Raw genomic sequence first — 26,977 nt, 5'->3', positions numbered from 1 at the left:
CACCTGGGAAGAAGTCGCAGCGTCAAGCTTATACACGTCGCACATACTACGAGCCAACAGACGCTGAAAAGATAGCTTTCGAGGACCTACAGAACACTATCTGCAGAAAGATGCGCTTGTACCATATGGAACCATTGCAGAAGCTGTTTATCCAAGTAGATGGATGCTTGCAACGAGGATTTGGCGTAATGATCTTTCAGTTGAAGGAAGACTATATCTGGCAACCTGGCAAGCCGATCCCCTCGCACGCTATCAAACCAGTAATGTTCCTCAGCCGCTGCTTGACGAAAGCTGAAATGAACTACGGTCCCTCTGAGCAAGAGGTTGCGTGTCTGATCTGAGCAACGAAACGCCTGCGCAAGCTGATTCAATCAAACCAAGCGCAGCCTGTAGTTGTCCTCACAGATCACGACGCCACGCGTAGCATCGTTACCCAAACGCGCCTTGACACCTCGTCTACAGACCGTGCTAACCGACGTCTTGTCAACGCCTCCATCTACCTCAGCCAGTACCAGTTCGACATTCACCACCTGGCTGGGAAGCTCAACTATGTCCCTGATGCCTTGTCAAGGCTGTCTGCAACAGGAGATGCGGAGGCGCGATGGAGCGACGAACCAGCCACTCTCGACACAGTAGTTGATGATCTACCCACAGTCTTCCTTGTCTTGTCGGAAGCACAAATATCTGAGGATATGCGACAGCGCTTCTGGCGAGGATACAAGGAGGATACAGTCTATAGGAACATCATCACAGACCTGACAAAGGTCGGTTCAGCCGGAAAGAAGCCTCCTACCTTGGTAAACAATGAGAACATTGTCTCTGCTTCTAAGCCCGGCCACCCATTCCGCCTGAAGGACCAACTGTTGTACAACTACGACAATGATGGAAAAGAACGCCTTGTCGTTCCACGACCTCTGGTGCAGGAACTTCTACGCGACGCACACGACGATAAGCACTACTTTGGCAGAGACCGCATGATGGCTGAGTTGGATGGTCTTCACTTCAGGAAGAAGCGACTGCTTGTCTCACAGTATGTCGATCACTGCCACGAGTGTGGCGCTCAGAAGAAGCAAAACCAGAAGCCAGCAGGTTTACTCCAACCGATTCAGGCCCCCTCTGAACCTATGCATACGATCTCCCTCGACTTCATCCTTGGATTGCCCTCAGTCGAATCAACAGGCACCCCGTGGCAGGTAAAAGGCTCCAAAGCCTACAACTCGCTGATGCCCGTCACTTGCAAGACCTCCAAGAGGACTCTACTGATTCCAGGCCACTCAACCTACTCAGCCAAGCAATGGGGAGCTGTCCTGGGCAGACAGCTGCTGTTGAGCGACTGGGCATGCCCTCGAGCGATTATCTCTGACCGCGACGCCAAGTTCACCTCAGACTACTGGACGGGCCTATGGAAGGCCTTTGGCACGCGTCTACAGATGACTACAGCACACCACCCTCAGGCTGATGGAGCAGCTGAACGAAAGAATCAGGATGTCGAGCTGGCTATCAGATACCACGCTGCTGAACACCCTGACGAGGTTTGGATAGACCTAATTCCCTCTTTGCAGTGGAATCTGAACAACTCACACCAACGCTCCATTGACGCGAGCCCTCACGAGTTTCTGTTCGGATTCAAGATCCAGTCACCGTCCGACCGATTAGTCAACATCACCAAACAACTGTCCGAGATACGCTTTATGCGTGAACACCTGCGAAAAGACGCGCAACTGGCTATGGATATCGTCGCAGCAGACAACAAACGCACGTACGATGCCAAACACCGACACGAAGAATACGAGAAGAGCGACAAAGTCTGGCTAAAACTTGGCAAGGCATACAAGCCACTGCTGCGCCAGGCCAACAAGACACAGGCTCTTCGCGAAGGCCCTTTTACGATCATCAGAAAAGTGTCACCTTTGGCTTATGAACTTGACTTCAAAACTGGTGACCGTGATGCTGACGTTCAAGTACACCCAGTGGTCAGCATTCAGTACCTGAGTCGGTACAAGCCTACCGACGACCCCTTCAACCGCCAGCTACCTGAGCCTGGCCCGATCGAGCACAACGAAGACAGCGATGACTCAATTGGACCTGATGAGGACTACTACGAAGTCGATTGCATCGTAGACAAGAAGATCGAGCGACGAGGTGGCAAGAATACAGTGCGATATCTGGTGCGATGGAAGGGATGGTCCTCGCGGCACGATCGCTGGAAGGATTTGAGAAGCCTTAAGTGCCCTGGCCTCATCGAGGAATACGAACGCGCACACCCCGACAAGGCTACAGAAATCCTCGTGAAAGACAGCCCAGCTGACCCCGTGAAGAGAAAGCGCGGCCGGCCTTCCAAGAAACTGTTGCCTGACGGCAATGAGGATGGAGAAGCCGTGCCAGCACGGAGGAAGCGAGGTCGGCCTGCCAAGGGCACAGCCTCCCCGGCTGTCAACATTGACGCGTCTGACAACGCGTCTGGAGGCCTCCCTGAGCCTGAAAAGGATGGAAAACAGGGCCCTGAGACCTCTCCTGGCCTCCGAAGAAGCGCGAGACTGACACGTGGACACGTGACCCCTAGATAGCTGCTGAGGACAGCAGGAACGTTTTTCCGTGGCCGGCACTTGTGGCAGTGGCCATAGGGGCCTTAGGTGAATGAGGCCTGGGTGGCCACCCTGACTCACTGGCCTGGGCCATTCAATGGAAAGGCAGTGAGTCGCCAGGTACGCTAGCTCAGTTGGGACTAGTGCTAATTGCCTTCTATATAGAAGGCAATTGGCAAGCGTGCCTTGAGATAGATTAATTGAAGAATCATCTTCCCTTCTACCATTTGTACAGCCCCTAGAGTGCCTTCTACAAAGGAGTAGATCCTCTGAAAGCTTTTCTTCGTTGCCTTAGCTCTCCTTATCTTCCATTGTTATGATAGCTAGAGTAGTAGTCTGTAGAACATGGAGTGCAGTAGATCAAGAGTTCTCATACATATAAAGAATACTACCTACTTTTCAAATTCTTTAGCAAGAGGCAATAATCAAGCATGCTTTTCTCTTCTTTTCGATTTTGAGCCCCTTGGACAGATCTAAGACAGGTTTTTCACCCTGTTCTTATGCTCGTATGGCCTTAGTTTGCTATCCTTATCTGTACAGGCATGCTTGGGTTGCACGAGCTCTTGCTCATTGCTTCGGTAGCTGTTCGTTTCTTTTCTCGGAGGGCGACAGCGCCCTAGTTCTGGTTCAATAGCAAGCATCACATCTTTCAGTCAAGGATTGTTCATAAGCTAAAGAAAAGTTGAAGGACTATATGCAAATAGCAGTCTAGTCATGATGGGCTATAATAACAAGGACCCGGGGTATATTAACGTGCGCTCCGCAAGAGAGCAGGAAAGTAGCGACCTCCAAGTCATTGCGATGAACTGCCCGTTAGACCGCGATCATCTTGGTTGTATTTACTTTTGCGCCATAGCTTAAGAGCACCGGGTTTCTAAAAAGTACTTCATAGTAGCGATCTTGATAAAAGGTTGAAGAGGAAATGAGTCACTAGCTTAATAGGCTGTGAGTTGCTCCTGGCGAATGTGGGCTAACCCTGTTTAATGTGCGTCAATGGCTACCATGGCTTAGCTTCATACCGGAAAAGAGAGCAACGACCTTCGTTTTGTGAACCATCGTTGCAAGAACCCAAATGCAATAGTAATACGCGGTATAGCGATCTCTGGGAAGCATCAGAAGGTGCTGGTTGCTAGGAAGGATATAGATCAAGGGGAGGAGATTACTGTCAATTTTGGTGGACAGTTCTTGAGCTAAAACCTCGGATTAGGCGTGTCTCACTCTTCTTGTTCACTTCAAGAAAGAATGACATCGTCCTCGACCCGTACCCTAGCTCAATGCAGTATAGTGCAGAGAAACTAGCATTCGTGAGTTTCGGCTGCAGCCGCTCTGCCCCCCCTCCTCCTAACCACGGTGGGCGATGGCGCTGCCCAATTTTCATGTCAGAGCTACTGCAATACAAGTCATTCCGGCTTCCTTCGATTCATTTCAAGGGCAAAACTGGGTTAACTCAGCGGTCTCTCTCCTACATGCGACAGGACTCGGGCATAAGGTCTAATGCCAATTGGTTTTCGGACAGAGCAAAACTACTAGGGCCCTGCCACGTATACGGAGTGGCTGTCAAGTAAGGAGCATAAATATAAATGATTTTGTATGTTTCAGCCAATATTGGGCTCTTTAGCGATCCTCAAAGCCACGAGCCTGCCTTGGGCAAGGATTGGGAGTTTATATTAATACTTAGTAGGCTGGTTCGACTAATCAAATAATCTGCAATCTGCTGCAGAGGCTATCAGCATTCAGACTGAGACCAATATTATACAAGATGAACGGACACCTGGGCTCGAGCTGGTGACACATCCTGATGAAACCAGCAGCGAAGTCGAAGCCGATGTTGTGAACAGGCCGCTCAGGCGGACTGGCTGTACACAAGGTGTGCAGAACTTGCAGCTGGCTAGCCGCATACAATCAATCATGCATCAGCATCGAGTCCCGCACAGTCTTAGGCGCAACTCTTGTACTTGGCTTTCTCAATATGTTTACTACAGTTCATGTTTGGTAATTTCAGTCTTTCTTCTAGTTACATAAGGGAACTTGACCGGAGTGTTTTTTTCCATCACAAGCGCTGGAGCAGCATCAGAAGAAGAAGAAGAAGTTCATATTAATAGTGAAATCCTACAGCATTATTGAAAACTACTTCTCAGTTTCCGATATATATGCTGACAGAAAGTTGCTATCATATTAAGAACTCCTCGCTATCGTAAGTTTCTTCCTAATGCCTCCTGGTCCGTGAGCCTGGAGTTTGCGGTTGTCGGATCTGAGTGTCGTGTTGTCGGACTTGAGTGTCGAGTTGTCGGACCAGAGTCTTGTGTTTTCGCGGCATAAGATATCAATATGGCTCCGCAGCCTATCAATCGCACTCTGGAACCCTGTGATCTGGGATTGAAACTCCGTATTGTCCGATTCAGATTTCTCGGCAATGCCCTTCTAATACGTTGCTTCCGCCCCAGCTTCTCGGCTGACCACTACCTGCATTTCGAGCATCATCTGCATACCTTTGCAGAATTCCTCATGCCGTCTTTGCAGAGTATCTGCCTGTGCTCGTTTCGACTGAGCCCACCGTATTGCATTGTCGGATGCTGCTTTGTAGGTAGCTTGAGCCTGGTCGATGCTTTCTTCAGCGTTTGCGTTGGTCAGCTCCAGAGCTTCAGCCCTCGCCAGTGCCTCAATGACCTCTCTTCCGGGAGACATGATGAGGTTGCAAGATATTGACGGTCTGAGCTCAGTGAGGCATAAAGGGCATCTGCCATTGCCATCGTCTTGCCACTTCTCCCAGCAATGCGCATGATACACATGTCCTAAGAATATGTCAGAATGATTGTATCAAGAAGTGATCAGCAAACTGGTATAACTTGCTACAAGATACAGTGGTAAGCATGCTGCCATTTGAGTATGGTTCCAAGCATATGCTACAATCTGCCTGTGTGGTCTGATTGTGTAGCGAGGGCGTACTGGAGAGTCCATGATGGTGGTATTATATGAGACTGGCTTTCGGACAAGAGTATGATCAGACAAGAAGGTATAAGGAAAAGTGCAAGAGTCAGAAGAGACATGGACACAGTTGATGCTGCATTGCGTCTATATATACCCGAGATACATGCAGGATGAGCTGGGATGTGCTATGCTAAAAATAAGAATAGTTAATTAGTTAAATATTTTCGTTAACAGGTTAACTAAAACTAACTACTCATTAACTACGATTAGTTTAACTATATGTCGTTAATTGATCTCTTCACTAAAACTAACCTCAAAAGTAGTCTAGTTAATTTGTAGTTATCTGCTGGTCAATTTTTTGGACATGTCTTTTTAAAACGAGGCGTATTCATGACGATTGTGAGAGGGAGGCTATGTGCGGAATGTAAACTTCGGATGGCGTATAATGACAGGATATCGGATCTCATCCCAGTCTCCCTTGGTGAGATAGATAGCATTGGATTCATTATATTCCCCATATTATACAAGCAGCTCGGCATTATCAGATTCATTCATAACTCGCAAGATACGTTTCCTATCCCTATATATAACAAAATCGGTACTAAGACATTTTTTGCTAACGCCATGTCGGTCGTTAACACTACGCATTCCACCTTGAACGAGTGCAGGGGAGGAATATAGTCATACTCGGATTCCGGTGTCTCATTCTTACGATCTCTCACGAGCTGACCTAGCTGGGCTGTCGTATATATGCCTGATCTGATGGTTGAGATCCTCGTGAGACATGGTTCGATCGCAGGCGTGCTTGTCGATTTGATGAAGATAGTAGACGCTTCCCGATGCATCTGATCGCTGTTGTGAATGAGCTCTGGAAGAACGGTGTGGGTGTCTAGAGGGAAAAGCGTCCGTCGGTGGCCAACCTCCCAGACCACAGCCAATTATGACGCATCCCGCAATATGGCACGAAACTGGTAGTTCCAAAAGCTACACTTCCTGGAGTCTATCTAGCAGGTGATAATGTGTGCATTGCTACCTTGGCCATTCCATCAAGTAGCGGCGAGTCGCTGGATGTTATACGGAATAAGCGGGAGCAGACGCTAGCTAGGTTGGCAGATCTAACATGATGGAATATGGCTGTAATGAGTACTGAAGTAATCTGAAGATTCTTTAGGTGCTTTAAAGGTTTATTATATTAACAAGAGCAGTGCTTACTATCTTTTGGAGCTACTGAAATTGCAAGGGTTTTAATATTTAACTACTAATGATATATCTATCTAGGTATAATAATAGTCTCTGTCGAACTCCCTTAGTTTTACCTGATAATAGGGTGAATTATCCTTGTTACTATTGTCATCCTATCAATGGTATCAATACGTAGCTGTAAACCTCCCTTGGCTCTTTTCCTCTTTCTGTGAGACATCTATCCAGTTGTCATTCCTGAGTGTTATAAATATTGTGGGGTAAATTGTTAGCTGTCAGGTAACTGACCGTCTCACTGGCGGCCTTGATATTCTCCTACTCCGGGTTCTAAAGGCATCAGGTTCAGATTATAATTGCAGTTAGGTCAACTGGCGCTGAGCTTGTGCTCAGCCCCGGGTCTGCTTATCTGTGGGCAATATTAGTTGAGGGGGCTGAGTAGCTTCTCTTTGTTACAGGAGCTTCATTCCTTGATGCTCCGGTCTTTGTTGAGTGCAGTCTAGTATCGTGACATCCAAGTTCACAATGACAGGCTTGGATTTCGAAGTTTTCAACGCCTGGGGCTGTATATTTGAACTCTTGAGCGTGGGTTTCGATACTCTGATCTTGTCTCGGACTGTAGAAATGTCTGATTGCCCTGACCAGCGCTGATAAGAGGAGACTCTTGGTATAGCTCTCAATGCGGGCGGCACTCTGGTCGTCAGTCTCCCTGACAAAGGGAAGAGGGCCATGAATCCACCATGAGCTGTTGTTGCTCGATCCACCCCGGGAGGATCTCGTGCGACCGCAGAGTTCGTTCCGCAAATTCGAGGCGTCCCTGAATAGATTTTCCGCTGCGTGCTGAGTGTCCAGAACCTTCCAAGTCCGTAGCACCAGCTTGTTTCTGGGAATCGCGCAACTTTTCCAGTCTGTCTCGCTTCTTCCGGAACTGCCCATAGCAGGCAAGATGGTAGTCCTGAAACTCGATCCAAGTCTGCTGCTGGCTCTGCTGCTGCGGGTCCAACAGCAACTGGACATGGCTACCGAGTCCGTTCCTCCGCTGACGTTCGCAAACACTAGCCACAAACATGCCGAACGAATTGTGTTGAAACCGGTTCCGGAAACTTTGTTGAAACGCTCGAGACTTCCGCCAATCTTCTCTTTGAGCACAAAGTACCACATCGCCTGTCGATGAGAATGATTGCCAGTACTCTATTATCGGTCGGTATCTATTGGGTTTCGTACGGGGATGTTGAGTTCTGGTGGGTAACAGGCAGGACAGCCATCGCCTTCAAGCTCTTCTCGCGCATGAGCCTCGAGCAGGCGAGATTCTTGGTCGTCTTCATCCTCGTCTGGAGACGATGTTATTGTCCTGCACTATCACAGCATTAGTATAAGGGGGATATATATGAAAAGAAGGAACAGACGAACAATAATCTCGAGCAGAGAGCTTTAGCATCAAGAGCATTTGTTGTTAGTTGCCGCCTGAGGCTACTGCAGTATCAGCCTGACTCCAGAACTGCCCTCAGCTTGTTCAATCCCCTTACTCTGCTATCCGGAGAGCTGCATATTGTTCGGACCCAGAAGATGTCTCGATGCCTGGAATCTTGATGGATTCGGGGGCTATTACGCCGCCTTACAAACCTGAAGTTGTCATACCTAGAGGCTTCGACGGTATCAACGGGTGATTCAGTTGGAATGTCCATTGTACACACAAGGTAGAAGTAATTTGCTGTGCAATACAAGGGACAAGAAGGGCATGCAGACTGTGTGTGTCCGCTGGCCAGCCCTCGAGTTGCTTTTTCCAACACACCACCCCCCCCCCTTTTCTTTTCTGTAAGCCACAGGTCCTCCGCCTCCCCATCCCCCCCCCTCCTCCCACCTCTCCTTCTCTCCTCTCCCCCCTGTCACACAGGCACTCATCATCATCCCCATCGGTGACATCAAGAAGAAGAAGGAGCAGCACAGCCGGCGATGTCTGCTGGCAGGTCCGGCAGCCTGACTGACAGCGGGATCGACACATTCAAGGCTCTCCCGCAGCGCTACATCGACGAGCCCGAGTAACCTCCAGTGCTCCTTGGCGCTGTTTAGCGTCACGCCGCCCGTCCGCCTCACGCCCTTCTACATGCCCGCCTCCGTGGCCCCCATCCCTATGGCGCCCCCCCTCCCGCTCTCCCTCCCGCTCTCCCCCAGGTCGTGTCATCCCTCTGGGCGATGGGCGGGTCCCAGAGGCGGTTCGCAAGGGGCTGCGGGGCCAGGAACTCATCTGGTAGGTCCAGCTGGGCGGCGAAGGAGGCGGCGTCGCCATGAGTGTCGCGCGTGTCATCCCTGCTGTCCTCGGCGCGGCGGCCGTAGGGCCATCTCGAGGGGTGGGTGTGTGTGTGTGTGTGTATGCTGACCACTACTGGCCGCCAGCTGCTGTGGTGGCGTGCGGTGGTGGTGGTTGGTAAGAAAGTAGAAAGGTGCAGGGCAGAGGGACTTTATAATTATTTGTTTTTGTGCGTGCTGTCTGTCCTCAGGCATGCATCTCTCCTTCCCTCCCTCCTGCGCTGCTGCAGAAGCAAGTACCATAAGCAGTGCCTGCCGGTGCCAGGAGAGCTGAGCTGCAGATGCCCAGCCCTAGTGACACAGGTCCACGGGCCGCCGACACATCTCAGATCAGGTGCCACTGTGGGGGAGAGACGAGGGCTGTCCATGGGCGGTGGTGCACCCGTACATATTCCATATCACAAACGGCCTCATGGCCTGGGCTGACAGTGCATAGCCCCGTTACACGACAAGACACCACATGGCCACACAAGACAGCAGTGGCACGTACTACAAGAGCCCATACGCCCTGGGCTGGAACCGCTACACGCCAAACGAGGGCACATACGAGAGACAATACCAGCCACGCCAGGCTGTTTTGGTTCGGCATTTTGACCTCAAGAGCCCAGCGATACAAACTTGTGCAGGGGGGTCATCATGAAGAGGGGGTTGAATGGACAAAAGGTGCTAAGACCTGCAACAATGCTGCTATTGGAACAATCCCTCATAAAGAAAAGATGGGATCTGCAACAATATATGCTGATGGAGACAACAGGTCCTCTTTGGTAGTCACACCTCGACATCTACCTACACCTTGTCCACCTACATCGGCATGTTCCTAAACTATCAGGATATCCATTCCACAAGACCTCCCTCTTGTTCATCTATGTCAGCTTGTTCCATGGCCTGTCAGGATATCAGGATGATTATTCCTACAAGATAAGCTCCTACTGACTTTGCTCTCTTCTCCCTATAGTCCTCGACACCCTGCAGCAACATGTTACAGACTATCCCCAAGGCCCTTGACAAGGAACTTCAGCAGCAGCATATGCCTACATAAACCGAAGAGCATAGCCAGGACAAATACTTATATCCTGCTCATGTGCTGGCCTCTTTCGTTTACACCTGCCCACACCTGCCCACGCCAACCCACACCAGCGCTGGTGCTCCTATACTACCTAGCCACCCGCGTATCATGCGGCCCGAGGGCTGACAGCTCCCGCAGGAGCTTGTACAGCTATGCCCGCTCGCTGGCCTCGGGCCCCCCGAGGCACTAATCCGTCGCTGGGTGCGTGTCGCGGCGCGCGTGGCATACCACGGTGAACAGCCAGGTCAGCAATCAAGCATGGCTGCTTGCGCTTCAACAAGGTTGGTACTCTCCTGTCGGAGGATCTGCGGCTCAGGGCTGACGCCATCAACATTGACCAGAATCTGTGGCCGCCGCTGGTGGTGGCGATGGTTGTGGTGGCGGAAGGTGCGGCGGCAAGGGACGACACCACCCACCCCCTTCGGATCTCCTCTGGGTCCTTTCTCCCCAGGCCACAAGGACAGCTTCGTGCTTGGCGAACCAGCCTTCATGGCCAGGGCGAGCCCGTGGCCCATGATACAGAAGTGACCATGGGTCACGGGCAGGTTAGCATCAGGTGCCATGGATCGTCCCGGCTCTCACCGCCCTGGTAACATTCAAGGCCCGCCCTGGCAACATCCAAGGCCCGCACCGGGCCTGTGATGCTCTTCACGCCATGTCTCAGTAAGCACGGCTGCACCCACCCCGAACACTGCACTGGCCTCTTTTGTTGACCCCTCTGGCCGCACGCAGTATCTACCAGGCTCGCCTCCCAGCCCAAGCCCGGCCCCAGAACGCCTCGAGGACCTTCGCCGGACCAGACAGGACCGCAGACGCGCGGGATGCTGACGAACTTGCAGAGAGCCTGCCAGCTGCCTACTCGGCTAGCCACTTGGTGTCAGGGACGCTGCGTGTTCTCCTGGCTAGAGAGGCCATCTCGGCCAGCCTGGAAGACAGGCAGTGCAGGAAGGCAGGCAGTGCAAGAACTCGTTGAGGCGGGCGGCCAGGGTGGTCACCTGATGCCAGGGCACGAGGCCGGGCGTGTAAGTTACTGCTAACCCATCCCATGGAAGAAAACAACTCGATAAGGATTACCTATCCTCCATCTCTTAGAGAACAAGGCTGACGATGCGTTGAGGCAGGACCCTACCATGACAGGACGATGTGCCCTGACATGGGCCGATATGTTCCAGCGCGCCGAGGACTGGCTAGACGACCATCTCTCTATCTTCTTGGTATGTTCTTGTGCCCTTCTCTGGCCTTTCCTACGCAGCTCTTGCATCTTTATAGGTCGTCTCCAGATCCGCCCAGATTGGGCTGTCAATACGTTTTTTTCTTTTTTCTCTTCTCTTCTCAACCAGCAGCTTGGTTTTCTAATCACTGACTTGGATCTATATGCACTACCACCGCCAGCGTGCAGAGCTGCAGGGCAGTCGACTGCTGGGAGCGGCGGCCGCGGCCCCCCAGGACCAGCGCTCGGGGCCTGCTTGGCCTCCTCACCCTGATTTTTCAAAATGGTCCTCATAGCTTCATCGGGATCACTGACAACCGATCGTCCATACTTGGGAAACTTGAATCTTCGACGAGCCCTAGTGCTATCTATTGATAATGGCTTGGAGCCGATGACATAAAACTTCCGGTATTGGTCACTGCATGCTATAGACCACCACCCAAACTAGTTGACGAGGCTTTGCTTATTATATGGGTTGATCGACCTGTCCGCGTAGAGCACCGGGGTCTCCTGAGCAAGGGTCGCCAATCTCTAGCTCTTGCAACAACTATTTGTCGACGTACAGCCACGTCTTCTGCCCGGCCTTCAAATCTTGGTCAGTCAAGGCGGCAGCGCTCTTCTGGATTGCCATATCCCATACTGACATGGTGTTCCATCGCTTGAGCATGTATCCCAGATGAGCACGCTCGCTAAACAGATCGCGGAGGTAGTTATCGATGTTGTAGGCAGTGACTAATCTGGTGAACGAGTGTTTGGCCTGGGTCTCAAAGAACAGCATTCGAGAAGAGGAGAAGATCGCCCGGATCTGTGTGTTGTGATAGGCATCTTTGTTGATTCTGATGATAGAAGGAATAAATTGATTGTTGAAGGAAGAGGAAAAAGAAATCTAAAATTAGAAAAATTATAATAATCAAATCGATTTTAATAGAATGCATGGGAGCTAATGGAAATGCCCTTTCCTCAACAATCCTGGGTCGTGCAGCCTTTGCCTATTGATCATCACAAAGCTGATCTCCCCAGAGGCACCTGCAAGGTCAACTCCCTAGGGATAGGGAGCAAGAGCTAATACTCTTTCCTCCACACATGGAAGATATTGTAGAAGAAATAATCTTCATATGAATTCGAATGATTCTCGAGATGGACTAGATCAAAAAGTTACAAAGCACACTTGGAGCACTGCAGGACAGCTGGTTCCGTCCCGCTCGGCTACGTACCTCGCCCTGTCTTCTCTCGTGGCGGCGTGGCTGGGCGGGCCGGTCATCACAAACCTGCTTTTGTCTGCCTTTGAGACCGAGCCTGGGCGGGCGGGCGGAATCCTGAGAATATTCTCGGGGGGTATTTCTCCTCCTCCTGACCTCTTTTTGACGAGAGCCTACATATTACTGAACAAGACGGACTGCGAGGAAGCGCTGCGGGGAAACAGGTGCCAGGACTTCAACATGCAGATAACCTGTTACGAGGAAACGCACCCGTTCTCCAGCACGTTATCTCGGCGAGACGATGCCCAAGTCCCTGGAGAGTATATTTGTGCTTCAGCACTCTCTGGCAGGTATGCCCGATCCTGATGACTGCGGAGATGGCCCAGGAATTATCAGCAGGGCTTATCCACCCCTGGGCACGCCCCACTGGCTGCTGCCACTGTCAGCCACCACCGTCCACAGCTGAGCGCAGAGGTGCATGCTGCAGGCCCGCCCACTGCTGCCCATCTCCTCCAGCAACAGCTCTCCCTGCCACCTCGTACCAGCAGCCCTGTGATGGTCTGTGGCAGGACAACATCACAGCTCTCCTCCTCATCTCGTCCACAGATGCGCCCGACCCGCCTCTCATTGGTAGTTGACTGGCTGGCCTTTTGTCCTCTCTCCCAATGCCATATGCCTGCCACTGTGCTTCCTTCTTCTCCCTTTCTTTGTGGCATTCCACTCCGCAGTAATCAGCCTCCACTGTCAGGACTTCAGGACTGATAGAGCCAAGTTTGTATGATGCAGGTTATGCAGTCTCTTACACTGGGCCTCACCCCTTGGCTCCTGGTGGGTATTCTTCGGCCACCAGCCTGCCCACACGAGGAGGAGGAGGAGGAGGAGGAGGAGGAGGAGGAGGAGGAGGAGGAGGAGAACGAAAGTGCAGGCCTGCTGTTTCCTGCTGTGCACTCCTACAGGACAATCCCACCGGGCCAGCAGGTCGACGCCTGCCTTTGCTCGGCTGCTGGCTGCAGTTCCCAGACGCAGCAGCCAATTATCAGACTCCTTGTTTGGCTGGTCAGCTCAAAACTCCTCTTGGGTGATGTCCACGCGAGAGCTGCATAATTTGCCAGGGCCGGCTGGAAGTGAACAAAGACAATGCATCTCCCAGGCGTCGGCGAGGCCCGAACAAAAGGGACCTCTTGCCCACATGAATAAAGACACGGCTCATATCCCCTGACCTCTGCGGGGCCAAAACAAAGCAGCCCTTAACCCACACAAACAAAGGCTTCTTTTTCGGCCGGTTTCCTCTAGGCTTTAAAATGTCTCTCGTCGCTAGTCCCCATCCCATTTCTCAAAGTCGACATCCAACCCGCCCTAGACCCAGTCCTGCAGCCCCCTTAACTGGAGACCTGACCTGAGCCGTCCCGGACCACGCTGACATCTTCTACATAGACCTCCTCCTCCTCCTCCTCCTCCTCCTCCTCTTTTTCGTCATGACAGGCCGAGTTGCTAAGACGCGGCAGACTCGACAGACCCGGCAGACCCGGCAAACCCGGCAAACCCGTCGCTCTCGGAACCCCCCCACGCTCTCCTCAGAACAGCTACTAAGCACTATTACTGTCGCGGGCCAGAGCGAAGGTATGTTAGCAGCGTGCCCTTGTTTCCGTGAGGTGTAGAGTCCGTGCTGACGCCTCCAAGATCCTGCGCAGAAGTTCCCGGACACACGAGCACCCAGGGCTGAGGACGACGAGGCAGGAGAGGCAGCCAAGGTATGCACGAAACGATCCCTTTTCTTCTTTCTGCAAGACACTAGCTGACGGGGTTGTGACTCAAGCAGGCAGCTCGCACACCTCCCAAGCCTCCGAACCCGCCCTCCCTCGCGCCCAAGGCTGCGGACCCACCAGCGCAGGCCGCTGGAGCCACGTGTCTGTGCAGGCGGGCGCCGCTGACGCGCAAGAACCTCGCCCTGCTCGACAGGACGACTGGGGAGAAGGGTGCCGGTGCATCGGGCCTCCCTGATGCCACGACCAGCAACACAAGCTCGATCTCGAGCACAGCGCCCGGCTTTGCTGCTCAGGCTCGAAAGAATGGCATCTTCCTCTACCCGGACTCCAGACCTCCTGCGAACCTCGACGAACTCCGCCAACAGTATGCTGCATCCCGCATTTCAGCCTCGCCCACTAAATCAACCTTCGAGAAATATAGTTACAAGGTTGAGAAAGTTCACAACGAGGCTGGCATAACTGCTGCGAGCCAACTTCTGCTGAAGGAAGATTATTCAAAAGGTTATATCGATGAGCGTAATCGGCCATTCACAGGCTATCCACCAGATCTTGGGTTTAATAACAGCCTGTCTGCGCCGCAGCCTGATTACATCCAGGGTCTTGAACGAAGTGCATTCATGCCATTCCCGGTTGATGAGCAGCTCAACGGAGCTATTCTTTACAAGAACGACCATAATCCCATAACTCTGCCACATCTAGCTGGCGAGTGGAAAGGCCCTGGGAAAGCGATAAGAGCCACGCGGCAGAGCGGTTATGATGGAGCCTGTCTTGTCTATGCGAGGAACCAAGCTCTCTTGTATCTCGGAACGCCTGATCCTCCCGGGCATGCACAGGTTACAACTTTTACCTCGGACGGCACAGACCTCCGCCTGTTTGCGCACTATGCCAGGACATCCTCTGTAGATGGCACGACTGAGTACCACCAGTACCCCATCAGCTCAACAATGCTCATAGGCACCCACCAGGACTTCAGCAGGGGCCGAAGGGCGCTGCGGAACGCACAGGACCACGCCATGGAGCAGTCTCACCAGCTGAGGGACCAGCTGAGGGACCACTGGCGGGAGCAGCAGCGCCGGCCGGCCGCCGAGGCCGAGGGTGGAGACGAGACTGTGTGACGGTCACGAGGCTGAGGACAGAGGCGATAAGACCCAGCGCCGGTCCCGGGGCTGTGGGGACTGCTGCTGCTGCTGCATGAGTCAGGTGATGGCTGTTGGGGAATTTCCTTTGTAGGGTCCGGCGCATATAGAATGTACCATATACTGCTTTTTTCTTTGTATTGTCAGATGCATATAGAATATACATCAACTACCCCGCTGAACAGAACAGATGCCCCTGCGCCGGAGAGATGAGAGAGGTGAGAGAAGCCGGCCGCGAGGGAAGATGGAATCTGTGAGGGAGGACGAGGCTGAACAGGACAAGGAGTCGGCGTGATGGCGACGAGATCAGGCCGGGCCGGCATCATAGTCGTCTCCAGCTGCAGTCCGAAAGAGACGCCGGCCTCCCGCGCCGCCTCTCGACACGCCGGCACGTCTTGGTCTCGCCGCGGCGGGTGGGCGAGAGGTCGAGAGCAGCTCCAACGAGCGCCTGAAAACGTGAAGGCCGAGATTATACTTGCTAATGACGCTTGGAACGGGTTACTCAAGTCCATAGATAATCCTATCGCATCGCTGCATCCCCTCAAGACGGTATTGCAGCTAACATTGATAAAGAATACTTCAACGAATCTCTCAGCTCCAAAGATACGTACAGATCTTCTCGCTTTTATTCACGAAGAATAATGAAGGCACTATCCAAGGTGAGCTGATCATTATCTAATACTGCATGTATTGTAGGAACAAGCTGACCTTGGTATAGATAGCCAGACTGTGCAAGATCTGGAGTTGAAGTAATATATAAAGCTCATTGAGGCCCAAAGGACTAGGAGAAGTTATGCATACAGATCATTCTCGTCAGAATACCAAGGCCTGAAACCCAGAGATATGCATGGGCTGATGGAGCGTAAGAATTTGCTTTATAGCCTAAAACAAAAAGATCGTGATTTCGGCTAGAAGTCATGAGATGGATCTTGTTGCTACGAAGTGCTAGATTATTCTCAAGTCTGAGGAGCATGAGATGATCATCCAAGCAGCAGAAGCTCAGATCAATTGAACTATAACATGCTTGCTTGCATCCGAATTAGCTTCCTGTTGATCTAGCTTGCTTTCATGTGATGGAAAGCTGCTATGCTGAAGAGAATCTCAAGCTTCGGCCTTGCTAGACAGCGCTGATATACTCAGCCCTTTCAGAATAATAACCATCCTGCTAAAACCCCACGGAGCACATCAACCAGACTGCGCTGCTGCACCCAGCCCTGCTAGGATAATAACCATGCTTGAAAGAATGCTCGGAGCTGTGGTGATGATGCTCTAGAACTGCTCACTAGCAGAAGATACATACCCTCTTACCCTTTCTCTCTCTCTCTCTCCACATGTTCACAAGTCCTGAGTTGCTGCTGAGCGTTCTCCAGGCTCCGCCCTTGTCAGGCTGCTCGCTAGCGCGCTCTTCACCTATCCCTAGCACCGAGACCTGCAGCTGCTCTGCCCTGCGCCTTCTCCTCCAGCTATTAGCTTCTGCATACAGATGCTGTTGATAGGGCATTCGGGGGAGGGATAGGAGGCTTCAGGCCAGACAGCGCTTGTTGAGCAGCAGAGAGCAGCTGGGCGGAAGCTTCGAGTTCCCGAAGCCTACACTTCTGATAAGCCTTGGCTATCTTAGCTCTATAAACTCCATCAAGTGCTATGCATGCTGATTATAAAAGCTATCCAGCTTTATAACGAGATCCTCTCTTCGGCTGCTGCTGCTGCTGCTGCTGCTTGTGCTGTAGAGCTGAGAAGGAAGGGAGTGATGGAGAAAGCTCCCTATCCTCATCCCTCGAACGGACAAGCGGTCATGCAAGATGAGAATGCAAATGAAGCAGAATATCATCTTGCCTATCTATATTCTAGATAGAAGCACTGATTGCACTATGCTTATATTTTCAAAGCTATTCTGATCAGCAATCTGATTAGCACAAAAGCTGTTGTCGTTAAGATTATCATACGATTACAAGGGTTACATGCTGATGAATGCAGAGAAGCAGGGAAGCAGGGATATGCAGTGCTGCTCAGAGGTGGTATGCTGAGTTCAAATAGCATTATCATCTCGACCATGTAAGCCAGCTCTCTCTCTCTCTCTCTCTCTCTCTCTCTCTCTCTCTCTCTCTCTCTCTCTCTCTCTCCCCCCCCCCTCTCTCTCTCCCTCTCTCTCTCTCTCTTCATCTCTCTGCCCCTTCACACAGGAAGCTAGTTGCTGATAAGAGACAGCCCTGGATTGCTCGTCTCCTGAGCTATGATGTGCAACTACATACTCTGTATATTGAGTACAAAGACCTATCGGATCTCAGCAGCTCCGCCTGGTGTACCAAGACAGGGTGTGTGAGTTCGACCGTTTACGCAGCTATATAAGCTACAGCTATTTCCAGTTAGCAGGGAGTGGTCACTCCTTTTAGCTGTTCGCATAGGTTATGCGCCCTTCTGCTTTCTTCCCCTTGATTAAGCCACTACACAGCGAATTACTACTTCAGTAGGGGACAATCCAGCCCCGCTTAGGAAAAAAAATCGTTCGAACTATAGATCACATCAAAAACAAAGCCAGTTTCAAACATATGCTACCAGAAAGACAAGGCAAGTCTTTAACAATAGCCACACAGATAAGAAGAAATCTGTATCAGAAAACCACGAACAAGGAAAAGTCCGTTGCACCCAAACCACCATCACAGTTCGGCCTCCCTAGTCTACTCTAGAGCTTAATCATCTCTAGAGTAGAAAGAGAGTGTGTGAGTCCGACCGTCTACGCAGCTATATAAGCCACAGCCATTTCCAGTCAGCAGGGAGTGATCACTCCTTTTAGCTGTTCCCATACAGAGTCATTCAGGGAGAACCATGCCAATGCACATCGCGTTCTCGCAGATATCTCGAGCGCTCTGCTCTATCTGGAGAACAAGAGCATTCTCCATAACAATATCAAGCTAAGCAACATCCTCTACAGCAGAAACACTGCAATATCCAGAAGGAGCACAATCCTTATTGACTTTGGTCTAGCTTAGAAGCTCGGATCTATAATCGGAGAGAGTATATCTTGGTATATTCTCTCAGAAAATCGAATTAGATGCAAAGAATATCTAGCAGATATTTGAGCACTTAGTATTTCTATGCTCTACCTGATGAAGTATATAATGCTGCTAGAAAAGCAGCCCCAATTCCCAGCATAGCAACTAGCTCAACATTATACCAACTCTTAGATACGTGGACAGATGATATAGTAGTTTAAAGAGGTTAAACAACTGCAGTGCGGTCTGCAGGCTAGGTTTTTGCAAAGACACAGAGAAGGAGTTGAGCTTGATGTATATATCAGCAAGATGTTGGAGCTGAGTGAGAGCTAACGGATCACCAGAAGAGAACTTGCGCAGGAGACACAGCGATGAACATCGGAGATGGCTGCTGCGGACTAATAGCAACGTATTCTTGTGGTGGCCAGTGTGGTGGCTTTCAAGGCATAGAGTGAAGTCGGTCCCGGGTTTTCATACAACTATAAGGTTACTATCTCCTTTTTTTTCCTCGAACAAATAGCAACAATAGACAATCTTTTCCCTTCTCTTTTCGATTTTGAACCCTCTGAACAGGTCTAGGACAGGTTTTTTTATGGAAAAAGGTCTGTATTGATAGCTGCTGAAGAAAAGAGAAGAGAGGGAAAAACAGTGGAAAACAACCGCGAGGTGGTTGAGGCTATCTAGGCGGAGGGGTTGCCTGGCAACCACAGGACCAGTGGCTCACTGGAATTCGCACAGGATTGCAATCAAAGGCGTGGGGACAGATTTGACCGCTGAACGACGAGAAAAGATCCTCGGTTCAAGTGAATCTACACATACCTCCAAATCGTTCAGACAGGGAAAGGCAGGGAAGCATCCCGACGATGGCTCATGGAGAAGGGTTACGACAAACTCAGTCCTTACGGCACAAGGCGAGAACGAACCAACAAATACACAAATGAAAGGCGATACTGCGAAGGATTATCCCACCATCGAGCAACCAACGAAACAACGAAGCAGTAATGAAAAATATAGTGCTCAACGATACCTCTTATTATTACGATGTGTGAATAAAGACAAGCTAGGATTGCAAGAAATACTTGAAGGCATATCAGCAGAGTACTACGAGTTTTACAGGCTTTTTCAGGACAAGCTAGAAACAGGGCTCCCGGAATATAGCAACTTCAATCACAAGATATTCTTATAATCAGGACAGCAACCCAAGTTTTCAGCCATCTACGCATTGGATAAGGAACGATTAAAAGCACTCAGGGAGTACCTTAACGAAAACTTGAAGAAGGGCTACATACGACCATCCAGGTCACCAGCAGGATATCCAATCCTATTCGTACCAAAGAAAAACGGCAAACTACGACTATGCATCGACTACAGGCAACTCAACAACATCACTATCAAAAATCGGTACCCACTCCCACTTATCAAAGAACTACGGGACAGACTACAAGGAGCCACGATCTTCACGGCACTCGACCTCAAAGGAGCATACAACCTCATCAGAATGAAGGAAGGAGAGGAATGAAAAACAGCGTTCAGAACACGCTACGAGCACTACGAATATTTGGTCATGCCATTCGGGCTTACCAATGCACCCGCCTCTTTCCAGGAACTTATCAATCACGTTTTGCGAGAACACCTGAACCATTTTGTCATCGCATATCTCGACGATATCCTTATATTCTCGAAGACATTGGGAGAACACCGACAACACGTCAGGACAGTGCTACGACAACTACAGGACGCCAGACTACTAGTGAACCCCCAGAAGTGCCACTGGGAAACAACAAAGATTGATTACCTCGGGTACACGATCGAACCAGGAAAAATACGAATGCAGGATAGCAAACTCAAAGCAATCAGGGATTAGCCTCAGCCACAAAATATCAGGAACATACGGGCTTTTCAAGGATACTGCAACTATTATCAACAATTCATCAGCAACTACGCAAAAATCACGCAACCACTAACGAACCTCACAAAGAAGGATACTCTATTCGTATGGAACCAGGAGCAGGAAAAAGCATTCCAGACTCTACGAAACAAGTTTCTCGAAGCACCAGTGCTGCAGGAAGCAGACCCGAACCAAGAATTCGAAGTACACACCGACGCATCGGACTATGCGATCGGAGGAGATCTCTTACAGCGAGATCCAGAAGGAAGGCCACGCCTCATCGCATGCTTCAGCAAGAAACTCAACGGACCTGAAGAACGATACGGAATCCCGGATAAAGAACTCATGGCCATAGTATACGCATTCCAGGAATGGCGACACTACTTAATTGGCGCAAAATACACAGTAAAAGTGTTCACGGATCATAAAAATCTGATAACATTCACAACAACGAAGGTTCTTAACAAAAGACAAGTTCGATGGGCAGAATTCATGTCGCAATTCGACATAAAGATCACCCACATCCAAGGAAAAGAAAATACGTGCGCAGACGCACTCAGCAGACGAACAGATCACCTATTGAATGAACAGCCAAAAGAATGAGTCCTACTCCACCAAGACAAAGAAGGAAACCTTCTACAGACTGCCGAAATCAACACCATCACGAGAATCAGCTACGAGGGCAAACAACCCCAGGATATGACCAAGGACGAGCAAGACGAATACATCAAGGAAACCCATGACACACCAGCGCATGGCCACCAAGGAACACAAGCAACATACGACCGAATAAGGAGATACTGGGATCCCCCAGGCCTCAAGGCAAGGATCAGAGAAATCCTACAGCAATGCAACACTTGCAAGAAAAACAAGGCAGAACGACACAAGCCTTACAGACTATTACAACCTCTACCAGTACCTAAGACTGTTTGATCATCCATCAGCTTAGACTTCATTACCAAGCTACTGCTATCTCGAGAATTCTTAACTAATGTACTATACAACAGCATATTAGTAGTGGTATGCTGACTGAGCAAATACAGCTACTTCATCCCCTACAAAGAAGCAAGCACTGCAGAAGAATTTGCATATGCATTCCTACGAATTATCATCGCACAATACGGAACACCAGAGGAAGTCATCTCCGATAGAGATAGGAAGTTCTGTTCAAACTTCTGAACTTCGCTCATGAAAGCACTAGGAACCAAGCACAGAATGTCGATGGCATTCTACCCACAAACAAACGGGCAGACGGAAAGAATCAATCAGATTATCGAAACATACCTTCGATATTACATCAACCAAGAACAAGATGATTGGGTCAGCCATCCACCGCTAGCACAATTTGCATATAACAGCGCAACCACATCAATCACAAAGAAATCACTATTTCACGTATTATATTTCACGTATTATACGGATAATAACCAACAGCTTACCACGAAGCACTACCAGGAGCAACGGTATCTGCAGCGGAAAATAGGATTACCAAAATCAAGGAACTAGGAGAGAGAATCCAAAAGGAACTCAGGAAAGTAGCAGAAAACATGATAATGCAAGCCAACAAGAAAAGGATCGAGGGACCTCACCTACAGAAGGGAGATAAGGTCTACCTACTCAACAAAAACATCAAATCCAAACGACCAAGCAAGAAATTGGACCACAAGAAATTCGGATCATTCAGAATCAAAAAGAAACGATCAAGCGTCAATCACGAACTCGAATTACTACGGAAAATGAGAATACGCCTAGTTTTCTATATTTCGCTACTGGAACTAGCATACCTAGACACGCTAGTCTCACAGAACGAAGAACTGAACTAAAAAGAAGACGAATTCGAAGTTGAGGAGATTATCAGCTCAAGAAAACGAGGAAGGGAGCGACAATACCTCATCAAATGGCAAAACTATGATCACAACGAAAATACATGGGAAAAACCAGCCAACATCAACCCAGAACTTATCAAGGAATACCACACAATCCACCGAAAGATCAGAAGGATCTACGACCACAGACAACGAGCAACCAAGACGGAATACCTTGTTGAATGGCAAGATGACAGAACACAAGAATGGACCAGGCTAGGAGCACAGGGTCAGCAAATGGAACGAAGGATGGAATATTGGAATCAGAAAGACAAGACAAACCTTAAGACGCAGGAGGGACACCTTCAGCTTGAAGGGCAGAAAAATCGAACTCCTCCAACAAAGACGAATCAAAACCCATCTGGGACAGAGAGTCGGAATCTGCAGGCAAAGGACCAACGGGAACCAACTCTTCGATACTCCGATTAGCCTCCGCAGCAGCACGACGCTCTGCTTCGGCTTCTTCCCGCTCCACACGCTCTAATGTCTTGACGGAATCAAGACTACGCTGAATCGCGCGAGCCAAGCGCACTCGCCACATCCTTTTCTGTTTCCGGACCCGGTCTATCCGAGCATCCAGCGCTCGACGAGCCTCCTCCAACTCCTCCATTTCGTCCTCCAACTTTCGGTGCTGCCGAGAAATAGACCGAAGGTCGGAAGAAGAAGGACCTAACACGTCGCAACGCGACTGGCCAAGGCGGACACACTCAGAACAACGATCAGAGAACTGCGCGGAAACCTGGCATGACGAAAGGCCGCGGACCTCGCAATTCAAGCACGAAGGCATGTCGACACAAAATTCGAGGATTGCCTGGAGCAAGGAATTTCGGTCGCGAGTCTTGAGGGCAGGACGACGTAAGGACTTTGTGACTTTGGAAGACATGACAAATTAGGAAGGCATGACACGACGTGGGAAGGACAAGGAATACTTACAGAAGGACTTTCGGGACGAAAGACCACAGAAGGGAGATAATGTTATGAACCAACATGCAGACCAGATCACAGGAACAGGCCAACAGAACCAGCGGGGTTGAAACACGGCAGAAAACACGGCAGGAAAAGCAACCATGATTACGTAGCCAAGGGTTAGGGTTATCATGGATATGTTGGATCAGGAACATATCCGGTCGACATGTTGGATCAGTAACATATCGGACTGTCTTTTTACCAGACGGAGACTATCGATCTAGCGGTTCCGCAATATCATCGTTACGTGGGTCAGTTTCAATCACACCAGAGAAGATCGAGCGGGGGGGTCGGCGGGGTTCGCTGGAGAAGGTGATGAATCGATCCCCAGAAGAGAGTTGCAGGGGCTTCCGCAGGGCCACTATAGTGGATATGGACCCTGTAATGAACCGATAGTAGGTCACTAGATCCCGCCAACAGAAGGTAAAATACCAACTAACAGTTAGGGGGGGGGGGGGAGGAGAAGCGATCTCCTCCAGCGACCTTATCTCCCAAGTAACCATCGTTTATCAGCAAGCAGCCATAAAACATGAACAAGGACACATCAATGTCCAACACGATCAAGGCGTTTTTACGGCATCAGTATCTCAGCCCTCCACCACCATTGATGATGATGCATCATCGACCAGTTGAGACAGACCTCACCATGATTACGTGGCCAACCCCTTCACCTTCATTATTTTTCCTGTACAGTGATCAAAGCAAGCTCATGATGTGATTGAACAGGAAGGAACAAGGAAAATTGTGCATCAACTCTGTGAGACGCTTTCCAGCTCTGCGGCAGTCAAGAGAGGGAGAAAGCCCAGGATCAGATGGTCAATATTGTGCTCAATTTACGTCCGTAAGGTAATTTCCAAAGATACATGGTGGTGTCGTGGCGTCGTTCCCTCCTCTACCTTTTCTGGCTAAATTGTATCGACTGCATGATTAAGATCAGCAGAAGAGATCGATCTCTCAATTGGATAACTTAAGGAGATGTGATACTCAGCACGATCTCGAAAGCCCAGCCATGGGGTGCGAAGATCGAGCTGACATGGTGATCGATCGTCAGCAATGCGGCACGCAGAAATGAATTCTCACCACCCATCCACGCATAAACACACACGCACACACCCAGAATAAATTCCCATTGGTACTCAAAAGACTATGACCCCGCTACGGTACATTCATACTCCCACCCAGCAAGGCTATCAGGGAAAAGATACCGAGCCGCCTTCGTCTCCCTGTCTCTCTCCAGCCCCCTTCTTTCGCTCCCCGTCTCTCCCTACTGGGTAGTAGTAATTAGTGCTGATACTGACTGGCAAATAGGTAGTAAGAATCGAATTCCAAGCGTCCAAGTTATCATCAGCGTCATCCACAGAAGCCGCTGACAACTCAACTTTCACTTCCGATGATTATCTTTTGATGTATTTCCCCGAGAATGCAGCATTCCCGGCTCTTCCATAATCCCTTGCTCCTTCATTCGTTGCACTGCAGGACAGGCAATCTTGTCTGTGCCTCATTTGTCCTCGTCTCCACAGTCTTCCATCTGGCGCCAGTCACAACCCGAGTCGTTTTGGACGCTCTGTTCGTACAGGGGCACGCAGTTCCGGATGTCGGCATGATAGTTTGCTCATCAGCGTGACCGTGGCCAGACTGCCCTGCTGAGCCGCCACGCTCGCCGGCGTGTCTTTTTAATGGCCTGTCATGCCGGGGTTGGCGCCCGCCCGCATTAGCATCCCGGCGTTATGAAAGTCACCGCTGGTCACCGCCACCATGAGCGCCGTATCGCCGCTCTTGTCGCAGAGATCAAGAACGTTCCAGTCCGCCTGGTTGATGAGATAGCGCAGGATCCGGCGGTCCTCAACGCCGGAGCGGTTGGCGAGGATGTGCAGGACCGTCTGACCGCTGTTGTCGCACGCAAACGGCCTGTCGACGAGCAAGTACAGGTAGTGGAAGACGGCCAGCTTGGACTGATTCTTGAAGTCTCTGGTCGGGGCCCTCATGACCAGATTGAGTAGGGGCTCGCCATGTACAGGAGGCACACGCAGGTTCCCGACCATACTCATCATGGTTTCGTCCTCGAGCACCTCGCTCAGCCGACAGGGTCCCTCGAGACAGGCCTTGTAGATGGCCCAGGCCTGCTCGGTGGGCGTGAGGGCAGCCGGGATATTGTTATTTCCCTTGTCATCAAGGACAGTCCCGTTGCCATCGACAGCGACGGCCCCATCGCAGGAGACAGCATCAGCAACACCAACGTTGTCCTGAGCAGCGGCAGCGATAGCAGCAACAGAGACAACAACAGGGTCATTGACAGCAACAACATGGGCAGAGGCACGCCTGTCGCCATGGACACCGGCAATTGCACCGTCATTGGCACTGTCATTGACGGTGACGAAGCCATCGACACCGTTGTTGCCTTCTGCCAGGACTTCGTCTTCTCCCTCAACAGCGCTTCTCTTATCAGCAGTTGTATAGTCGTCAAGAATGTCATCGACAACGTCATTACAATAAACAATGTCGCCGGTATCCACAGCAGCACGGGCGTCGACAGTGATGCTGATATCGAGAGCAGCGTCGGGATGAAGAGTGACGGTTTCTGCAGCGGAAGAAGAAGAAGACATGATGTCAACGCTGCTGGAAGACCGGGATGCATCGGCCGTCGTCAGTGCTGCAGATGCAAGAGCCGCCAGTCGATTGGGAGTGGAGGGGGATTCGCTGCAGGCGGCAAAGGGGTCCATAGCAGCGGGCAGCGTGGGCGAGGAGGGCAGAGCAGGTGAATGGTCGTTGGTGCGTCTAGAGAAGTCCATGATGATGGTATGCTCTATGCGGTGGATGGAGACAGATTGCTTTGTTTTCTTTCCCAGTACGTTTGGCACCGTCCGGTTGTGAGGGTTGCAAAAGAGGGTGCACCAGACTGGATCTGGTGTAAATCTCCGGGTCAGTCTTGAGGTCATTATATATGTCTGTCATGATTGCAAACGGAATCGACCAAACAGAACGAGAGGGAAATGGCGACACAGGGTGGAAATCTCATTTCTGTGGTGGCAACAGCCTTTCATTCGTTTGTTCTCAGGAGCATATGCAGAAACATGTTCATTGGCCATCCCAACTCCTCAGGCACCGCAGGGCTGTGAGCAATCACAATGATAGCTTTCACGAGAATGTGTGGTTGAATAACATCCCTGGTCGCACAACTTGCGGGTAACAACATCAATGGTCCATGCTGCCTTGCCAGAGCAAACTTTTCTTACAACTGATGATAATATTATGAATACTATCTACTGTTACAGTATGATAAGTATAGACAAGTACACTGACTCTCTTTTCATCGAGCAAACCACGCTGACGGGCAACGCAGGTCTACTGTCGACTTCCGTCTGGCTCTTATCACGGTCATCGGCAGCCTACATACAGACATATGATCGGAGCTGGCCATGCCGCAGTGTAATCTCTGGCCCCCTCCACGCCGGCCCCCCGGCCCCCCCCCCCTCCCCAGCGTTCTTCCCAGCTGCGTTTGCAAACGGATGACTCCATGTATTCTCTTTGGATGTAGTCACTCCATCTTACTACGACAAGACCCCTCTAAGCAAGCCACTTCGTGTAAGGCATTCCTGTTTCTCACCCACGATGCGGCTGCTGTGTTTTTGCACCACTACCAATCAGCCCTGTGTTCCTCTTACAGAGGCACGTGTGCACAATCTACGTCTGTGTCTCCTCCGTGTGATAGCGCTCAAAGATCTGACAGCGCCGAAGGGGGCACAATTTCCATGTTGTCAGAGCCTTGACAGATCAGATCGGATCTGGTACGAGGGTACTTACTCGTCCCTGTTTCTCTCTGGGTGTTCACTTTTTTTTCCGATGACTGCTCACATCGTACAGGGTATTGTCCGAG

At 50.5% G+C, this 26,977-nt stretch overlaps 9 protein-coding genes across 9 annotated transcripts; 4 read left to right on the top strand and 5 right to left on the bottom strand.

Annotated features, from left to right (window-relative positions):
- Positions 1-4,760: 4,760 nt before the first annotated feature.
- M406DRAFT_74147 (uncharacterized protein) lies at positions 4,761-5,270 on the bottom strand (the record flags this gene model as incomplete). Its single annotated transcript, XM_040925715.1, has 2 exons — positions 4,761-4,948; positions 5,075-5,270. 2 exons carry the CDS (start codon positions 5,268-5,270, stop codon positions 4,761-4,763), a joined length of 384 nt encoding a protein of 127 aa, XP_040774516.1.
- Positions 5,271-7,410: 2,140 nt separating this feature from the next.
- M406DRAFT_74146 (uncharacterized protein) lies at positions 7,411-8,395 on the bottom strand (the record flags this gene model as incomplete). The annotated part of the gene is made up of 4 exons (XM_040925714.1): positions 7,411-7,899; positions 7,935-8,066; positions 8,237-8,312; positions 8,349-8,395. The coding sequence occupies 4 exons, from the start codon at positions 8,393-8,395 to the stop codon at positions 7,411-7,413; spliced, it is 744 nt and encodes a 247-aa protein (XP_040774515.1).
- A 419-nt stretch (positions 8,396-8,814) lies between these two features.
- Positions 8,815-9,657, top strand: M406DRAFT_74145 (uncharacterized protein; the record flags this gene model as incomplete). The annotated part of the gene is made up of 2 exons (XM_040925713.1): positions 8,815-8,958; positions 9,454-9,657. 2 exons carry the CDS (start codon positions 8,815-8,817, stop codon positions 9,655-9,657), a joined length of 348 nt encoding a protein of 115 aa, XP_040774514.1.
- A 578-nt stretch (positions 9,658-10,235) lies between these two features.
- On the top strand, positions 10,236-11,589 carry M406DRAFT_74144 (uncharacterized protein; the record flags this gene model as incomplete). Its single annotated transcript, XM_040925712.1, has 6 exons — positions 10,236-10,284; positions 10,324-10,628; positions 10,685-10,746; positions 10,826-11,105; positions 11,178-11,297; positions 11,476-11,589. 6 exons carry the CDS (start codon positions 10,236-10,238, stop codon positions 11,587-11,589), a joined length of 930 nt encoding a protein of 309 aa, XP_040774513.1.
- Positions 11,590-11,840: 251 nt separating this feature from the next.
- M406DRAFT_74143 (uncharacterized protein) lies at positions 11,841-12,554 on the bottom strand (the record flags this gene model as incomplete). The annotated part of the gene is made up of 2 exons (XM_040925711.1): positions 11,841-12,129; positions 12,508-12,554. 2 exons carry the CDS (start codon positions 12,552-12,554, stop codon positions 11,841-11,843), a joined length of 336 nt encoding a protein of 111 aa, XP_040774512.1.
- Positions 12,555-12,732: 178 nt separating this feature from the next.
- On the top strand, positions 12,733-13,596 carry M406DRAFT_74142 (uncharacterized protein; the record flags this gene model as incomplete). The annotated part of the gene is made up of 3 exons (XM_040925710.1): positions 12,733-12,842; positions 12,879-13,050; positions 13,288-13,596. 3 exons carry the CDS (start codon positions 12,733-12,735, stop codon positions 13,594-13,596), a joined length of 591 nt encoding a protein of 196 aa, XP_040774511.1.
- Positions 13,597-13,963: 367 nt separating this feature from the next.
- M406DRAFT_108648 (uncharacterized protein) lies at positions 13,964-15,574 on the top strand. Its single transcript, XM_040915310.1, has 3 exons — positions 13,964-14,112; positions 14,173-14,243; positions 14,312-15,574. Exons 1-3 carry the CDS (start codon positions 13,968-13,970, stop codon positions 15,371-15,373), a joined length of 1,278 nt encoding a protein of 425 aa, XP_040774510.1. The 5' UTR covers positions 13,964-13,967; the 3' UTR covers positions 15,374-15,574.
- A 6,726-nt stretch (positions 15,575-22,300) lies between these two features.
- Positions 22,301-23,033, bottom strand: M406DRAFT_357122 (uncharacterized protein). The gene is made up of 2 exons (XM_040923597.1): positions 22,424-23,033; positions 22,301-22,356 (listed from the first exon to the last, which is right to left on the bottom strand). The coding sequence occupies exons 1-2, from the start codon at positions 23,018-23,020 to the stop codon at positions 22,354-22,356; spliced, it is 600 nt and encodes a 199-aa protein (XP_040774509.1). The 5' UTR covers positions 23,021-23,033; the 3' UTR covers positions 22,301-22,353.
- Positions 23,034-24,610: 1,577 nt separating this feature from the next.
- M406DRAFT_108647 (uncharacterized protein) lies at positions 24,611-26,192 on the bottom strand. Its single transcript, XM_040915309.1, has one exon. It carries the CDS (start codon positions 26,037-26,039, stop codon positions 24,777-24,779), a length of 1,263 nt encoding a protein of 420 aa, XP_040774508.1. The 5' UTR covers positions 26,040-26,192; the 3' UTR covers positions 24,611-24,776.
- Between the last annotated feature and the right edge of the window lie 785 nt (positions 26,193-26,977).

Source organism: Cryphonectria parasitica, assembly GCF_011745365.1.
Source record: "Cryphonectria parasitica EP155 unplaced genomic scaffold M406scaffold_6, whole genome shotgun sequence".
Lineage (NCBI taxonomy): Eukaryota > Fungi > Ascomycota > Sordariomycetes > Diaporthales > Cryphonectriaceae > Cryphonectria > Cryphonectria parasitica.
The sequence above is the reverse complement of the archived record's forward strand: the minus strand, read 5'-3'. Positions and strand labels throughout refer to the sequence as shown.